Raw genomic sequence first — 19,229 nt, forward strand, 5'->3', positions numbered from 1 at the left:
TGCTACCGATTAGATTTGCTGCTGGAAGTGGAGTTGCACAGCAACAAGATGCTGAAGAAAGAGTCATGCTGGCTTTTTCCACTGCTGTGAAGATTCCCCAGGTTTAGGGAGGAAGAGAAACCCACAGGCAGAGACATGAAGATTACAGGAAGTAGAGGCACTGTGAGGGGGTAGGGCATGTGTGGCACTTAACCGAAGAGTGCCTGACTCAGACCAGACCCTCATTTCAACAGTGCTTCTGAACCACCTGTTGTGAAGGGCTGTTGTTTTAAGGTTGTGAATTGTTTATATTTTGTCAAATATAATAAAAAATGAATTAGAAAAATAAATTTAAAACAAAACAAAGACAGGAGTATAAACCCAATCTGTTTGCTGTTATTAGATTCAACAGATACATAATTTACTCTGCAATTGCTAAAATAAAGTTTCTAAGTGCTTGCTTTTAATTTCTGAAATTCGCTTGTCAGGGACTACTTGCAGGTTTAGAACAAACACAGGCTGCCAGCTAACACTGGGTCTCACTTTGGGTAGGTCATACTCAGAGAATGTAGACACCAGGCAGGTGGTTTACAGGGCTCCAGTTCCCTGAGCAGTTCTCAGTGCCCAGCCCAGTGCATGGCATGTTCTAGACACGCAACAAATAAGTGCTTGTTAAGTAGTCCCTATAAGAGAGAGATGATTCTTGTATGCAGAGTAAAATTCAATTCGTATTTTAGCAAGTCTCTCAAAAATAAAATAGTTAAAATTTGTTCACCTGGTGGTAGGCTGGATTCTAAAGCAAACTGTGCTTTATCTTGTTTGAAATTTTTAAAAACCACATCTTTGTAAATTTTCAAAAAAACCTGAGTTACCAGAAAGCCACAGTTTGTTCCTCGCGTTGCGTGCACACTAACCTCAGCCACAGTTCATCTTTTGACTCAAGGTCGTGTCAGCAGCTAAGGTGTGTGGAATAGCCAATGAGTCACCCACCGTGAAGAGGCTCCGCCTGCTTGTTGCTGATCAAGATTTTTCTTTTAAAGCTGGCCAGTGGTAAGTGGCTTTTCTGTATCCTAAGTGTTGTGTGTGCTTAAGAAGATGCCATCAGACAGAAGGGCTTATTTTTCTTTCTGGAAAGGACTTCTGTGGCCCACTGTTTCTGCTGAGGGGTGGGAATCCTAGACCATAACCGTTCAGGGTGAGCCTTCTTTGGCATGGGGAATCAGATCTCCTTCCTAGCCTCAGAGTTCACCTCAGTTTTGAGCCCATGACCCTCTTAGTTATGTATGACAATTGCTGCCTTGAGTTTTTCCAATTGAAACAAAGCAGCTAGTTCTTGTCCGTGGACCTGACAACTCTGATAATTCCATTCTGTAGGATGGTTGCTAATAAAATACTCTCCAGTAATCTATTCTTGAGTTACGTGTTACTGGGGATTGATACGTTTTCAGAAATTAGCCCTGGCCACTTTGGCTCAGCGGTTGAGCGTCGGCCTGCGTCCGGAGAGTCCCGGGTTCGGTTCCCGGTAGGGGCACATACCACAAAAAAAAAAATTAGTGTTCCTCATGTCAAATACAAAGGAAACACAGCAGTCTGAAAAGAAGAATAACCAGTATGTCATGGAGCTGACCAGCTTCTCAGCTGAATTCCTGCATCACTGCTATCTGTCTGGGTTGAGTTTATTATCAGGACCCCATGCAGGCCTAGCGCACACCTTTCTCACGAGTCTGCCCCAGAGCTCAGAGGACAGTCAGTGTGCCCACAGGGTAATAGCCCAGCTGTCTGTCCCCTCTGCCTGCGAACGGCCTCACGGAGCTGCAGTTCCAGTTGAATTGTAAATAAAGCAACGTGTATTTCCTTCGGAAAGGTGTGTTTGGGTGTATGTTTCCTTTATTTAAATAAAGCATTCACTTCTAGATGAATTTCTGGCATGTCAGTCTTGGTAGTATTTCTTAGGAGTCACTCGACTAATTTTGGCAGTCCATCTGGAAATGTGGTTTTGTTAGAAGGAGGATGTGTGATAATAGCAAGTGTGATAATAGCAAGAGTTAGCAGTCTTGTGTTAATAGTTTGCCTTTGAATTTAGACTAGAAAACAAGATGCTGATTGCAATAATTTGCGTTTGTGAAGCAATTTACTGCAATCTTTGCACATGTTCAGTGATACATATTAAATGCATTTGGGCTGTTTTGGGGGGTGGGGTGGGCAACATTTTTGCCCTTTCAAAATAGTTTAGCAGTTATTACATTGAAAAAAGAAACTTTAATTGTAATGATCTGTCTTTCCATATTTCCCTTCTGTGGCAGTGTCTGTGTCCCGTGCACAGCATTCTCTTTGCCTTCAACTCTGAATTGTGCCAAGACTGTCCCCAGTCCCCAGTCCCCTGCTTAGAAAAAGCCTGTGCATTGGTTTACAATGCTCTGTCAGCCCTTGCAAACTGTGGTTACCTGATGAGGAAAATGTCATCCTTCTCTAGTGATACGTATAGAAATAGGGTCCCATTGTGATCTCATGATAAAACTATTCAGGGTTGGTGCTCCATACCCCATATCAGTGAATGGATTCAGTCATGTCACTGAAGTTAGGACTGGATTTAGGATGTGCCTGACAGATTTCAGCTTCAGAGGACAGATGGGGTGGCCATCTCTGGCTGGTCAGCGATGACCCTTTTCCTGCCAGGTTCCTCAACACTCATTCCTGGCACCTGGATCCTCCTCTTTTAAAAGCTTGCTCCCTTAGCACCGACTCACTGCACGGCTCTGGGGGCTGTGCGTTCCTTTGGATCTTTGACTTCATGGTGGCAGAACGGCCATTTGCTTAGGTTGGTGTCCGCTCCCTCAGTGCTGTTGCTGGGATGGCTTGCGCTCTGGGCTCTTGTAGATCATCGCCCGGTGGTAACCTCCATGTGGTACTGTGGGGAAGAGGGCACGGTAGGGAGAGGGTGCAGGTGTGGCTGCTGTGCGGTTGTGTAGGTAGGGGACCGGAGCGCAGTGCTGCTGAGAGATAAGGAGATGATTGCTCTTGGGCCTGTCCTTGGGTGGGGGATTGTGCCATGATCTCACATCTCTGAATTCTTGACCTCCTCTGATAGCTGTCAAACTCTGACGAGGAGGCTCCAGACCCACCTCAGTGCTCTGGAGCTCTGGGCACAGATCCCAGATAGACACCTGCAACGTAGGCCAGAGATTGGCCTCCAGGGCTCTTTCCGTGTTGCACTGTGCTCTTACTGGGCCCTCAGAGGAACCAGTTCCAAGAACTCAAGTAATTCAACCCAGAGAGAGGCCAAAAGAGGAAACTGCCTCAAAACCATTTTTCACATGAGCAGGGCTAAACCTTTTGGGTTCTCTTACCAGTAGGTCCACCACTTCACATCTAACCGTTCCCCCCAAAAAGATTTAAAAAAAAATAAAACAGTGGCCTTATTAGATAACATGCTGGAGCTAAGAAAGAATCTGTGCTAAGTACAGTATTTCCAGACACATCTCAAATGAGGAGCATATTCTCTCTCTCTCTGCCAAGCAGATGTTTTCATAGCCCACTTAATTGTATTTATTTGTTAATTTTCCTCATCAGGATGAGTTAATTGAGGGCAGGAACCAAGACACTTGACTTCCAGCATGAGCCACAGTGGTGTGCAAGGTAGTCAGGGGCCGGCTGTGGCGTTTGCACTAGAATGAGTGGGGGGCTCGAGGACTGGAGCTGAGGACCGGAGCGTTCTGGGATCTCATAGTTAAGCATCGTCATCTGGCCGCGGTTTGTGTGCCAGCTGTGTGCTGGGCACTAGGGCTGCATCTGGGCAGGACAGGGCTGCCTGGTGTGTCACAGCTGGAGATGGATGTGTGTGGTTCACTACAGAATTGGGCTCTTTCTCTTAGTTCTTCTTATACTCAGGCATCTGGAAGTGCAGTAGGTGCCTCACCTCCTGGCTCCAAGTGTGCTAATCGTGCAAAGTTGTGTGTGTGTTTAAAACATTTTTTTCTTGGACAGGTATTTTATTAACTATGTATTGTGCTTATTTTCTTAAATCCATTCGGGTAAGGTCTTTATGTCATTTGAATTCTTCTGTAGCATTTAATGGAGTCTTTTCTAAAAGTGTGGTTTAGAAGAGGGATTTCCTTTCACTCACCTGAGAATGGTCTTTAGCAGCATCAAGCAGCAGAGGGCGCTATAATTCAGGAGATGAAGCTGCAAAAGTAGCTCATTGATGTCTATGTTTTTCAACATGGAAGCTGTGGAGATGCCATATACTTCCTGTAAAAGCATATAGCATCTGTGTTAATAAATGCTGTCATCTTTTAAATTTTTTACCTGGTCTAAAATTAAAGGGAAATGAAGGTACTCATGGGAAACAGTCAAGTAAATATAGGTGGAAGTAGGCTAGGGAGCTTTTCTGGAGTACGTCCAGTCCAGAACAGGTTTTTTAAGACTAAAAAAATGACCGGATCTTTAAGGTCATTGATAAAAAGAGAACATCTTTTAAGGCTGTAGATCAAATCAGGAGAGAACATTGTGTGCTTTTCATGTAAGCATGCTGGTAGGAAAACAACTGGGAGAAAATGATACTTTTGCTTTTTCATGGCTGAGAACTTCCAGATTGGACGTTTATGTTTCCTAGACATGGAGATGAGAAGGTTTTGTGGTCCCAGGTTCCAATATATTTTTCTTTCCTTGGTATGAGACTGGGTTTGTTGCATTTCCTAGGACCCCACCAAAAAAGTGTTTCTGTGGCACAGAATTATTGAAAGCTTAAAACTTCCAAGAGTTCTAGACTATAGGAGTGTGGTTAGAAGAAAAGAAAGAAACGTGAGACTTCTGAAACTTAAGGCCACGTCGGCCTGATTAGTTTGTCAGATGCCAGTGAAAGAGTTTTCATTGCTATTTTTTCCACCTTTTAAATCTCTTTTATTCAGATACTCTTTACATATTATAAAATTCACCTATTTAAGTATAAAATTCACCCACTTAAAATGGTTTTTAGTATATTCACAGAATTGTACACCATGAGCACAATCAAATTCAGAATGTTCTCATCATCCCAAAAAAGAAACCCCGTATGTACCAGTTATCGTTGACTTCCCTTAGACAGCTACTGTTCTACTTTCTGTACTTGTGGATTTGCCTGTTCTGGACATTTTACATCAGTAGAATTATACAATATGTGGTCTCTACTATGACTGGCTTCTTTCACTTAACATAATTTCAGTGTTCATTTATGTTGTAGCATGTATCAGTACTTCATTCCATTGTATGGTTATGCCACATTTTATTTATACATTCATCAGGTGATGAACATTTAGGTTGTTGTCACTTTTAGGCTATTATCAGTAATGCTACTATGAACATTTGTGTACATATTTTTGAGACGTATGTTTTCATTTCTCTTGGATATATCCTGGGAGTGGAATTGTTGGTCATATGATAACTCTGTAACATTTTCAGGTACTGCCAAACTGTTTTCCAAAGTGGTTATGCCTTTTCACAGTCTTATGGCAGTGTATAAGGGTTCCAATTTCTCCAGATCCTCACTAATACTTGCTATTGTCTTTTTGATTAGCCATCCATCCTGGTGAGCATGAAGTGATAGTTCATTGTGATTTTAATTTGAATTTCCCTGATAACTTATGATGTTAAGCACCTCTTAAGGTGTTTTATTAGTCATTTTTTATATCTTCTTTGGAGAAATATTTATAAAAATCCTTGGCCCATTTTTAAATTTCAGTTGTCTTTTTATTGCTGAGTTATAAGAATTCTTTACATATTTTGTATACAAGTCCCTTATCAGATACCTGATTTGAAAATATTTTCTTATATTCTGTCAGTTATCTTTTAATTTTCTTTTTTTTCCCCTAACACAATAAGTTTATTGAGAAAGTCACAGAGGTAGAAGAAGTGAGCCAGCTGGGCTGCGTGGACTCAGCAAACAAGTTACAGAGGCAAAAGAAGGGCCCTTGGGGCTTAGGAGAAAGGAGGCAGAAGACACACCCCTAAGGAAAGAAGTGGAGCAAGGTGCGGGAGTGCGCTAGAGAGAGGGCATACTCTTAGTTTTCTTGATGGGATCATTTATAGCACAAAGTTTTCAATTTTGATTCAGTCTATTTTCTCTATTTTTTCTATTTGACTTTTGTGTTTTGATGTCTAAGTAACTATTGCCATGAAGAGTTACTCCTGTGTAAGTCTTCTAAGAGTTTATCATTTTAATTCTTACATTTAAGTCTGTGAGCCATTTTGAGTTAATTTTTGTTTATGGTGTGAGGTAGGGTCAAACTTTTTATTTTATTTTATTTTTATTTATTTATTTTATCCTCACCCAAGGACATTTTTTGCATCTATCTTCAAGTAGAGAGGGAGGAAGAGAGAGGGAGAAACATTGACGTGAGAGACACACATCGAGTGGTCACCACCCACACGACCCCAACCGGGGCAGGGGACAAACTGCAACCGAGGTACGTCCCTTAGTGGGAACCGGACCTGGGATTCTCTGGTTCATGGGCCAACGCTCTAACTGCCAAGCCAGACCGGCTAGGGCAGGGTCAAACTCTTTATATGTGGATATTCAGTTGTCTCAGCACCATTTGTTGAAAAGACTATTCTTTTGCCATTGAATTGTGTCAGTACTGATGTTGAAAATCAGCTACCGTAAACTTAAGCATTTATTTCTGGACTCTCAATTCTTCTTCCTTAATTTATATGCTGTTCTTATGCCAGTATTACTATAGCTTTATAGTAAGTTTTGATGATTCTGGGTTCCTCGAATGTTCATATTAATTTTGTGATCAACCTGTCAATTTCTACAAAGAAACCAGCTGGGTTTTGATAGGTATTGCATTGAATCTGGAGATCACTCTGGGGAGTATTGCTATCTTAACATTTAAAGACTCTCAATACATGAACATGAGATGTCTTTCCATTTACTTAGATCTTTGATTTTTCAACAACGTTTTGTGGTTTTCATTGTATAAGTCTTATGTTTCTTTTGTTAAATTTATTCCTAATTATTTTATTCTTTTTTATGCTATTACAAATAGAATTATTTTTCTTAATTTCACATTTAGATTGTTTGTTGCTGGTGTATAGAAATACAATTGATTTTTGTTATTGATCTTGTATCCTGCAACCTCACTTCACTTGTTAGTTGTATTGTGTTCATAGTAAATTCCTTAGGGTTTTTTATATACAACATCATGTCATCTGCAACTTCTTTCTCTTTTTCTCCAAGCTGGATGCCTTATATTTGAGACTGCCTAAATACCTCGGTTAGAACCTCTAGTCCAATGTTGGGTAGAAGTGGTGGGAGCGAACATTCTGTCTCGTTTCATTCTTTTTTTTTTTTTTTTTTATCCTCACCCGAGGATATTTTTCCATATTTTTGTACAGATAGAGTGGGAGGGAGAGAGAGGAAGGGAGAGAGAGAGAGAAACATCGATGTGAAAGGAACACATCGAGTGGCTGCCACCCGCACGACCAACCAGGGCCGGGGACAAACTGCAACCAAGGCACATGCCCTTAGCGGGAACCGAACCCGGGTCTCTCCGGACCGCAGGCCGACGCTCTAACCGCTGAGCCAAACCGGCCAGGGCTCGTTTCATTCTTAAGGGAGCACTTTCAGCCTTTCGCCTTTAAAGATGGTATTAGCTGTGGATATTTTGTAGATGCCCTTTATCAGGTCAAGTAAGTTCCCATTTATACCTACTTTGTTGAGTATTTTTATTATGTAGGATGTTGAATTTTTTCAAGTGTCTTTTCTGCATCTATTGAGATGACCATGTTGGTTCTGTCTTTTATTCTACTAAGTGGTATATTTCATTGATTGGTTTTCAGATGTTAAACCAGCCTTGTATTTCTGGAATTTTTGCATCTATATTCACAAGAAATATTGATCTATAGTGTCTTTTCTTGTGATATTTTTCTCTGATTTTGGTATCAGAGTAATAGTAGTACTGGCCTCATTGAATGAGTTGGGAAGTGTTCTTTTCTTTTTTTGAAGAGTTTGTGGAAGATTAGTATCAATTATTCTTTAAATGTTTGGTGGAATTCACTAGTGAACCTGTGCTTTGTGGGAAGTTTTAAAATTAGTAATTCATTTAGTTTGCTATGGGTCTGTTCAGATTTTCTATTTCTTTTTGAGTCCAATTTTGTAGTTTATGTCTTTCTGGGGGATGTGTTCATTTCATCTAAGTTGTCTAATTTTTGGTCAAACAGTTATTCATAGAATTCCTTTATAATCCTTTATTTTTGTAAGGTTGACAGTGATGTCCCATCTTTCATTCTTGATTTTAGTAAATTTATCTTTTCTTTGTTTTATTTTCTTAGTTTAGCTAAAAGTTTCTCAGTTTTGTTTATCTTGCTGCCCACTTTTAAAATTGCTTCAACAGTAACAATTTATTTGTCTTTCCTTCTAGGGTCGATTTCTTTATCCCAGGAGTCTCTGTGGTTGGTGGGTTCTCGATATGCTCCAGCCCTGGACTGCTAGAACAAGAGAGAGTGATAGAATTGGCAGTGAAATATACGAACCACCCGCCTGCTCTGTGGATTCACAATCAGGTGAGCAAATCTCTGTTTAAACCTGTAAATTAGGGCATGTCTGCCTCCCACAACATTTGTGTTCAGCTCACTTAATCTAAGAAATCTAGGCTTGAGTGAGAAGAGTATGTGCTCACAAGGAGCTCCCTTGCACCCAGAATTCAGACTCCAAAAGGCCGAAGAAGCAGCATCTTGTTGATGTATTAAAGATATCTTCAAGATACTTTGAGATCTGGAAATAACTTCTGGGTCACCAAACAGTATTTAGTTGAATACTACTATAGGAGTAAAATGTTTTACATTATATGGTAAGGTTTTGAAAGTGGGCTCTTTGTATGTGTTGTAAATGGTAAATCTATATATCAGGTTATTTTGTCCTAATCATCCTAAATAAGGGGAATTAAACGATCATTCTTTCATTATTTGGAGGGAACACAGTTCCTGATTGCGTATTGCTCATGCGCAGAGCTGAGCACCGCTGAATCTGTGGTGCCATTGCTTCTCCGTTCCAGGCTCCAGAGAGCTCGTCACACGGGTTCTGAGAGGGAATCCATGTTTGCTGCTAATACCTCGTGCTTCCTCATCGGGTGCAAACACGGGCCGACATCAGCTGCGTGTTCATTCCCTGCTGGGACTCTGACAGCAGAGAAGGAGCTCAGAGCAGATCAGTTATTTGTCATCTTAGTTTTTGACCCTTGTGCTATTTTTATTGCCATCCCTTTACTTCTTGACTCTGCCTACTTTATTTGCCAATGACCCATGGCTTTCCAGGCTTTTTCTTACCCCTTTTTTACAAAACAGGAATGTACCAGTACAGATATTGTAGATATAGATAAACTGACTTTAAAATTTATATCAAAGAGCAGAGGAACTCGAATAGCTAAAACAGTTTTTTTTTTTTTTAATTTTTTTTTTATCCTCGCCCGAGGACATTTTTCCATTTTTTGTTCAGGTAGAGTGGGAGGGAGAGAGAGGAACAGAGAGAGAGAGAGAAACATCGACATGATAGGAACACATCGAGCGGCTGCCACCCGCACAACCGACCAGGGCCGGGGACAAACCGCAACCGAAGTACGTGCCCTTAGCAGGAACCGAACCCGGGTCTCTCAGGACCGCAGGCCGACGCTCTAACCGCTGAACCAAACCGGCCAGGGCGCTAAAACAGTTTTGAAAAAGACTAAAGTGGGAGGAATCGTATTACTCAAATTTAAGAGGAAAATAAAGCAACAGTAACTAGAACAGTGTGGCATTGGTAAAGGGATAGACACACAGATCAATGGAACAGAAGCAAGAGTTCAGGAATACACTGGCATACATCTGCCATTGATTTTGACAAAAGTGTTAAAGAAATTCAATGGCGCTCTGGCCTGTTTGGCTCAGCGGTTAGAGCGTCGGCCCACAGACCGGAGAGACCCAGGTTTGGTTCCCACTAAGGGCATGTACCTTGGTTGCAGTTTGTCCCTGCTTCAGTTGGGGTCGTGAGGGTGGCAGCCAGTCGATGTATCTTTCTCACATCAATGTCCCCCCGCCCCCCATCTGAAGATAAATGCTAAAATGTCCTTGGGTGAGGATAAAAAAAAAAAATTCAATGGAGAAAGGATAACCTTTACAATAACAAATAGTGATGGAACAATTGTCTATCCATATACAAAAAAAGAACCTTTCGTACTTTATATTCAAGATTAAATCAAAGTAGGTTGTAGATCTAAGTATAAAACATGAAACTCTACAAGTTTTAGAAGAAGCATAGGAAATATTCTGAACTTGAGGGTGGGCAAAGATTTCTTAGACATGACACCAAAAGCAAGATCCATAAACGTTTAATAGATAGACTTAATCAAAGTTTAAAACTTTTTAATGCAAAAGACACTATTAACAATTTAAAAAATACAAGCTACAGACCAGGAGAAAGTATGTGCAGTTTAGATATGCAGCAAAGGACTTGTATCCAGAATATGTAAAGAACTAAAAAATCAGCCAAAACAACAAACCATTTAAAAATGGTGAAAGGATTGAAGAGACACTTTACTAAAAAGGATATAAAGATGACAAATAAACAATGGAAAAATGTTTAACGTCTTTTAACATAAATTATTAGGGAAATGCAGAGTAAAACCATATATAGTGGGATATCTCTCCAGACCAATTAGAGTGACCTAAATTGAAAATACTGATAATGCCAAGTGCTGACAAGATTGTGGAGCATTTGTAACTGTTACATTGCTAACAGGAATGCAAGGTACTATAGCCATTCTGGAAACATTTTGGCAGTTTCATATGAAATTAAATATACACTTACCATAGGACCCAACAATACCACTCCTGGGTATTTTACTAGAAATATGAAAGCTGTGCTCATATAAAAGCCTATGGATGGCCCTGGCCAGTTTGGCTTAGTGGTTGGATCTTCGGCCCGCGGACCAATGAGTTGCGGGTTCGATTCAGGTCAAGGGCACGGACCTCAGTTGCAGTTCGTCCCTGGCTCTGGCCGGGGTCATGCAGGAGGCAACCTGTGTCTCTCTCACATCGATGTTTCTCTCTCCCTCTCTCCCTCTCTTTCCCTCCTCCCACTCTACCTGAAGAAAAATAGAAAAATATCCTTGGGTGAGGATTAAAAAAAGAAAAAAGCCTACATATGAACGTTTATAGCAGTTCTGTTCTTAATTATAAAAAACTGGAAACACCCCAAATGTCCCTCAGTAGGTGAATGGATAAACAAACTGATACTTTCATACACTGTGTTGTTATTCAGCAGTAAAAACAGATGAACTGTTTATTGATGGCACACAACCTGGCTGAATCTCAGAGGCATCATGGTGAGCAAAAGAGGCCAGGCTCAAAGGTTATGTACTGTATAATCCCATTCATGTCACATTCTGGAAAGTACAACAACAAAAACAGATCCGTGGTTGACGGGGGAGGGGCAGGGAAGGGTGTGAGCATAAAGGGATAGCACAAGGGAGTTTTTTGGGGTCGAGGGAACTGTTCTATATCTTGATTCTGGTGGTGGTTACACAGATCTGTGTATGTGTTAAAATTCATAGAACTGTACCAAAAGAAGTTGCACTGTAATAAAAAAAGATAATGTGAAAAATAAAGGATTTTAAATCTGGAGCGGCATAAAAATGTATGTACTCCTTATGGCTTACATGTCAAGTTGTGTCTGTTCAGAGTAACCCCTAGTGGCTTGCCTTGGCATTTCCACTGTAAGCGTATCCTGCCACATTTTTATCCTCTGACCTGAGTCCTTTTTTCGGTGTGACCTCAGCTGCGACATTCGTTTTTAGATTATCTTTGCATTTTCACCCATTACTATCTCTAGGCTACATCCAAAGTCTCTAAAATATGCTGCAGGGATGGGAGCAGCTAAGGTGTTCACGTGCCCCAAGGTCCCTGTTTAAAAGGAGCTTAGCTGTCCCGGCTCCTGGTGCCAAGAGCCCCTCGGTTGTCGGCCTCCCACGTGACCTGACCTGGTCCTGGTCCATAGCTCCCTGCTTGGTTTCATGCCTCATTGGCATTTCAGTGAAGGAACTTGTTCTCGGAGGCTGTAGAAAATCTCCAAGTGGCATTGCTTGAATGCACATCCTAATTGTGGTGCTTGCTCCACTCTGCCCAGTGGGAGTTGCAGACGGCCTTTATGAAGTCAGATTTTTCTTGGAACCGTTCTCAGGTGGCCGTTCCTTCTGAGCATTTGTCTTATTAAGCTATTAGAGTGGACAATGGAGGCACGTGAGTGTCTGGGTGGCAGCAGGCTGCTCTGCTGGGACGCGGCATAAAGTGCCATAAATGTCTTCCTTTATTGTATCTGCCTTGGCTCAAACTCCTGGCAGGGTAAAGGGTTCTAGACAGCTATTGTGCATCTGCTCCAGTTGCTGTGGAAAAGTGTCTATTTCACAAGTAGAAAATCTATACCCAGATTAGATACATTGCTATGTAATTGGAGGTAATACCCTTTCACTCACTTCCACACTCCGCTATACAGGCTGCGGGTCTCGTGTTCCTGCTCCCCTGGCAGTTTTTATTGATCAACAAAAGACAAAGATGGCTTTTGATTCTTTCCAGATGCTAGCAAATTCGAAGATAGATCTCCTGAAGATTATTTTGTCACTAAGGAGACAACAGGCTTCTTGAGTATTATCTTTCCCTGGAGCATGTTTTCTTGCCAACTTTAGGATAGAAAATACCGTGGTTTCTAAAAACAATAACCTGAAGACTTTGTTTGTTGTCATTGCTAAGCACGCTGAAGATGGCCATTGGAGAAAATTATTTTTCTCATCTCTTAGTCTCTTTCCCTCTTAGACTCTCAGAAGTGGAGATCAATGGACAGGCACAGAGAGGGGAGGCCAGGTACAGAGATGAAATTCACTGTCATCGTTAGGCAGGGACTCTTGTATCATCAATTCTACTTTCGGGACTTGAAGGAATATTTTAAAGCAGTTTGGTAGCCAGTCCAGTGATCCCTACATTTCAGTTACGCCCAACAGAATGCTCCCTTGCTGCTAATTTCTTTTGTCAAAAATGAAAGTCACTTATCCATATTTAAACTAGTTCAGATGTTCTTCTTTCCTGTCAGAGAAGGCTTTCCATTCATTTAACAGTTCTTTACCGAAAAGGACCTGTTTTGTGAATTCAAATAATTTTTTCTTTTTTTTTCTTTTTCCTCTAAGGTGAATTGTCCTGTAAGTTGTAGACCCCAAATTAAATTCGTGTCGGCAGCGTGGCCGAGGCTGAGAGCCGGGGTCTGGTCCTCTAGAGAAGCCCGTGGTACACGATTGCTTCTGAGCAGAGAGTCCTTTAGTTGGTTTATGTCAGGAACATGGAACAAACCTGTTTTCTTAATGCACATTTCTTTGTTTCTAGATTCTGTTTTTATTGACAGGAAAGAAGGGAGCAGGCACCCCAGCACTTTTTCTCAGACAGCCACAGTGACCCCAATACCCTCTTCTGTGGAGCCTAATTCCAGCAGGGAGACCCCCGCAGCGTGTCGTGTGTGCCCACCACGGCCTGTGGGGAGCAGGACAGGTGCAAAGGGACTCGCTGGGTTTCGTAGGGACTGTGATTAAAATTCAGTCGTCTGCCCCCTGGATTACTGCATTTTCCTTCAAACTAGATGTCCGCACCCCTGTCAGCCAATGGCCCCTTTCTGCAACTATCCTGAAATGAATCCCAAGTTAATGTAATCATATGAAATTTTTTTTAATAACATAATTCTCCAAGCGTAATACAAAGGAGAAATAAAGGAAAATGATTCATAACCAAAGACTACTTCGTACAGAAATGGTTGCGCTTATCTAGCTGGAAGATAGAATGAAGTAGTCAGAGGTCCGTCCCTCAGTCTGAAAATGCAGGTGGCACAGGTTGGTGGATGTTGACAGAAGCCCCACACGCTCGTGTTACCACCTGGGACGTCGTTTTCCTGAACAGTGAGCATGCGTGGTAAAGTTCTGAGCACAGCAGAGTACAGGCCACATGGTGGGTACAGTCTCAGAAATTCAGACTATGTTAGATCCATGGAAAAAAACCCCACAAAAATCTTGGAGTTTTTGGTAAAATGAGTTAGAACATAACTTCAGATCATTACAAACCAGTTTCCACCTATACGTGTATGTCTCATGGGTCGTTCAGAAGCCTGCCGGACAGTCCTGTGCATCGCCCATAATGCTGTACTACTAGCCCGGCTCCCTGAGTTTTAAAAAAAAGCTCTGATTTGTAGCATTTGCTGGTTTCTGCTGTAGACACGGCCACAGTGGCTCATTTCAAACCAGCAGTAGAAGCTGGCTCTCAGAGTTCCTGCACACGGAACCGCAGCGCGGCTGCCCAGCTGCGGACCACTGGTAGCTGCCCAGGTCGTCAGGCCCTGCCCTCTAAGTGCCCGCTGGCTTCTCCAGATCATTGTGACAATAAAAAGGTGTCGCTGCAAGTTTCCAAAACAACCCCCTCGGGTATTCTCATCCCTGTGGAGAACCAGGGCATTCGGCTGTAATCGTATTTCTGGTGTAAGTGACTTCACGGAACAATAGGTGCTTTACGTGGGTGGGTGTATGTAATGCTCACCCCCTGGTGTGAAGCCTCAGGCTTCCTGTTCTTGCTGCTCCAGGGAGTAGGAACAGCGCTGGCCACTGGCCTCAGTCTGGGGAGCAGTCTGACTGCCCTGCTGGGAGGGAGCCCCTGGCATCCGCACTCGCGCTGATGGTCCAGGGCGGCCATTCAGGGACACTCCCTGTCCTGCTTCTCAGCTCCACGGCTCTGATCAGAACAGGAGCGCCACTCAGAAGAGGAAACTCACACCAGAGAGCTGTCCGCTGTGCCTCTCTTCACAGCCCAGGTCCTCACCTACTCGGTTAACCAATGGCAGGGTTGTTTGGGCGAGTCTCCTTTCCTCCGAACCCGAGCGGCTGTGCAGTGTAGGCCACAGAGGCAGGGGAGCAAGTGGCCTGTCTCATGGACAAGTGGAGTCAATTCACAGGGGCCTGGGAAACGAGAACAGACTGTAAAAAACAGTCCTAAATACGGATAAAAATGCCCAAGGTAGACACGGCCAGTTTTACTAAAGAGGAACATTTGGTTTAAGTCCTGCCTTACCAAGGACTCAAGGATCTTTTCTTTCCTGCCTTAGTGTGCACTTGACTCTGAAGTGGCGGTGAGAGTGGGTGGAGAGTTCTTCTTCGACCCTCAGCCTGCAGCCGCTGCGGGGAACCTCGTGCTGATCGCGGGGGGAGTCGGCATTAACCCCCTGCTTTCCATCCTGAGGCACTCGGCGGACCTCCTCAGGGAGCGGGCAGACACGGGGAGAGGATGGGAGACAGGGACGATAACACTGCTCTACAGCGCAAAGAACACCAGCGAGCTCCTGTTCAAGGTAAGGGAGAAGCATGTTTCGTAGCTTGCTGTGAGCAAGCGTGCCGTGGTATTAATTGTCCACGGAACTTGCCTCTCTCAGTCCTGTTTTCTCTGCAGTCGTTCAAACAAAGGGCCTGACAAGTCTTAATCTAATGTTCAAATAAGAATTAGCCAGCACATCTTATCAGGGCAATTAAAACAGCTAGTGTTGAGGAGGCTCCCGGATAGGGTAGGTCTGGTGGCTTGAACTTGGAGGTGGATGGACAGAAAAGTCTCCAAGGCCCTGAGACGCACAAGTGGGCTCGTGTGTCACAGGAGTAGGTGAGGCGTATGTGGTGGGGACCAGGCTGGGTAAATGAAACCCCCATTCAGTTGCATCTGTTGAAACTAAGTACATTTGATGGCGAGGGCTTTCACTGGATTGCTTTGCAGCTGCAAGAATGAACAAAAGAACAGAAACAGTTAAAAAGACAGAACTGGTCAGTGCCACTGCTGCTTAATTGCCAAGGCTTGAGAAAAAGGAAAAAGAAAAAACTCCTGGAGAGTTAGTAATATGCTTGTTAGCATATTCAGACTTCAATTAAAGCCAAACAGCGCTCTGTGCTCTGAATGCTCTGGCCCGCCAGGCTGCAGACAGTCTCCGTGAGCGGAGAGCAACGCGCAGACGCGTGCAGGGTGGGCGGCGGGTTCGGCATCAGTGGTCGTGCACATCTGTTTTGATTTTTTAAAATTGTAGTGTGACCAAATATGTTTGACGTTCCAGAAAAATATCCTCGATTTAGTCAATGAATTTCCTAAGAAGATTGCATGCAGTTTTCATGTTACAAAGCAGACTACACAAATCAGTGCAGAACTCAAGCCATATATCACGGGTGAGTCCCCTAAAAATATTTTGACTATCTCCACATAGTTATTTGGTGGACATGCCAGTCGGTTGAGTGTAGATGCTTTATTGTTCGGAGTTGCTGGCTGGGAACGTCACTACCTGGGGAATTGAGAGGTGATTTATCATGGACAAATAAGGAGAGATTAAGTTGGATATATTTATTATATACAGTTTTTCTACTGCCCATATTAAAAGTTTATTTCCCACATTTTTTTAGGGGGCCTTTGCATCACCACTGTAGTATGCATGCAAAGAATTTATATTCCAGCCTGGCTGACTCGATGCCATTTGCCATTAATGGTAATTTAAATTGCTTGCGGTTTCCCCTGCCTGGAAGGATTTTTCACAAAACAGTTTCTTTACTTTGCTGGAGGCAGTTTTGAATCTTTCCCAAAGAGCAGTAAGTTCACTGCCTCTGTGTGAGAGGGCATTCCGGTCCCCTTCCCATCACTTCCCCCTTCACTTGCCCTAAGTTTAGGGGCCCCTGAGGTGCGCCGTGCTGGGCTCTGGCCCCCGGTGCCAGCAGGAGCCGCTGTGTGAATGACCCAAGACTAGACTCAAGAGCTGAGGTTACTGCAGGTAAACACTTGCTGGGTTGTGCTTAGTCCTTCCTCGTCTCAATTCCAACATGCCTGGCCTAATTTGGCATCTATTCTGTTTCTTGGTAGAAGGAAGAATAACGGAGAAGGAGATAAGAGATCACATTTCAAGAGAGACTTTGTTCTATATTTGTGGCCCACCTCCGATGACAGACTTCTTCTCCAAGCTACTAGAAAACAGCCATGTTCCCAGAGAACACATTTGCTTTGAGAAGTGGTGGTAGGGAGCAGGCACAGGCAGAGCGGAGAGGCTGTGAGCTGTTCCCGGCCAGGCAGAGATGCCGCATTACGTGATCTGTGGCACGATGAGCTGCTCTGCCCAGCCTTCTTTTTCTAAGGCTGTGAGCTGAGTGACCTGCTGGAGAGCGAAAGAAGAACCAGCTGACAAGACTTAGATGATAAACTTTTTACAAAGACTTTATTGATTGAACTATATTTTATTCTCCTGACTTTCTTTTATTAGTAACTGTTTGATGACCTCATGATGTACCTTGAATTGATCAATACAGATTTTCTTTCCCCTGAGGGAACAAAAAGACATATTTAAGCATATGAAAATGTGGTTTTGTGTGTGAAATGTAGGCTATCTTTAAATTATTTGACAGCAGCCTGTATATCTTATATTCAATAAACTTATCATTCAAACACGTTCGTAATCACGTCACTCTGAAATTCTTTATACTTGATGTCTAGTTGACCTTATCGTGGCTGCGGCCTTGCTTCTTCAGACCGTCGAGGTCGGGTTTGGAAACAAATTGTTAGGAGACTGCTTTGGGGAATTGAATATCCAGCGTATTTGCTTAATGTTAATGAATATCCGAAGTATGTATCCTGACTGATTGTTAGTTTCTTCTCAAATGAAACCCTGTCTGTGTCGGGTCCTGGCTGCCTGCCTGCCTTACGCTACATGTGGGAAGTGGCTTCTAGTTGGGGACAAAGGCGTTGGGGACCGCTGTGTTTCACGTTGAATCTGCCTTCAGTGGCTGGCTGGCTGGCTGTAGAAATGTGCTTAGGACTGATAGGGGGTATGGAGCCGTTCCCAATTCCTGCTCCCCAGCCTTTTATTCCGCTCCTTTGCCAGCGTCGTTCTGGCAGCAGCAGCCCCTCAGCATCTACTTGTTGAAGCAAGTGATGTCCAGCGCCTTGCTAAGCCCGGGGTGGGCAGGCAGTCCCCAGGGCAGCGAGAGAGAGAGGTGCAGCCTCGTCCCCGGGCTGCTCTGGGGACACTGCGAGAAAGCAGACTCTAGTTCTTTTTTCTTTCTGGCACATGCCCCTAGCGGGAACCGAACCCGGGACTCTCTGGTCCGCAGGCCGACACTCCAACCGCTGAGCCAAACTGGCCAGAGCCAGACTCTAGTTCTTTTTTTTTTATTTTCACCCGAGGACATTTTTCCATTATTTGTTCAGATAGAGTGGGAGGGAGAGAGGAAGAGAGAGAACGAGAAACATCGACGTGAAAGGGACACATCGAGTGTCTGCCACCTGTACAACCCAACCAGGGCCGGGGACAAACTGCAACCGAAGTACGTGCCCCTAGCGGGAACCGAACCTGGGTCTCTCTGGACTGCAGGCCGACGCTCTAACCGCTGAGCCAAACCGGTCAGGGCCAGACTCCAGTTCTTATCCTTGTTTAGATTTTTTTAAATCCAGAAGAAATCAATGGGCTGAAGCCAGGCCGTCCTCCCTGACGAGCAGTCTTGGCCGAAGCCTGTCTGCTTGGCGAACACTGAGGACAGGCGTCTGAGGGGACAGGTCAGTGCTGGAGACCCAGGAGCTCCAGGCCATGGATTCCGTCCTCCAGCCGACGAGAAGACAGGTGGCCCTGTCGCCTCTGACTGCAGGCCTCCCAGCACCGAGGGCTGAACCTCAGCATTGGCCATGGACCTGACGACGGCTGGTGTCACCGTCCAGCCTCCACCGTTTTGAATTTTGTCAAGTTTTAAGCAGAGATCATTTGTCAACGATTTCCTTTTCTTTCTGCAGTTGCAGTTGACGTTCAATATTATTTTATGTTCGTTTCGGGCGTACAGCATAGTGTTAGACGTTTATGTAATTTACGAAGTAATCCCTCCAGTAAGTGTAGTACCCACCTGGCACCACACCCAGTTATTACAGTATTACTGACAGCATTCCCCGTGCTGTACTTGACGTCCCGTGACGGTTTTGTAACTGCCAATTTGTACTTCTTAATCCCCTCACCTTTTCATCCAGCCCCCCCATCTGGCAACCATCAATTTCTTCTCTGCGTTTCGAGTCTGTTTCTGTTTTGTTTGTCTATTTATTTTGTTTTTTAGATTCCACATATAAGTAAAACACACGTTTTCTTGTCTTTCTGTCTGACTTATTTCACTCAGCATGATACCCTCTAGGTTCAATTCCAGAGAGGAATTCAGTGGGAGGAAGGGCCG

General features: G+C 43.6%; 1 protein-coding gene across 2 annotated transcripts in view; it reads left to right on the forward strand.

The window, feature by feature from the left end:
* Window positions 1-17,425, forward strand: part of OXNAD1 (oxidoreductase NAD binding domain containing 1) — a 38,035-nt gene extending 20,610 nt beyond the window's left edge. For both annotated transcript variants that reach the window (XM_036267504.1, XM_036267502.1), the window contains exons 5-9: window positions 923-1,029; window positions 8,376-8,517; window positions 15,113-15,355; window positions 16,100-16,208; window positions 16,891-17,425. In XM_036267504.1, the coding sequence (XP_036123397.1) occupies window positions 923-1,029; window positions 8,376-8,517; window positions 15,113-15,355; window positions 16,100-16,208; window positions 16,891-17,045 (756 nt within the window). In that variant the 3' untranslated portion in view covers window positions 17,046-17,425. The remainder of the gene's footprint in view (window positions 1-922; window positions 1,030-8,375; window positions 8,518-15,112; window positions 15,356-16,099; window positions 16,209-16,890) is intronic.
* The last annotated feature ends 1,804 nt before the right edge of the window (window positions 17,426-19,229 follow it).

This window comes from Molossus molossus, unplaced genomic scaffold (assembly GCF_014108415.1).
Source record: "Molossus molossus isolate mMolMol1 unplaced genomic scaffold, mMolMol1.p scaffold_m16_p_18, whole genome shotgun sequence".
NCBI classification, from domain to species: domain Eukaryota; kingdom Metazoa; phylum Chordata; class Mammalia; order Chiroptera; family Molossidae; genus Molossus; species Molossus molossus.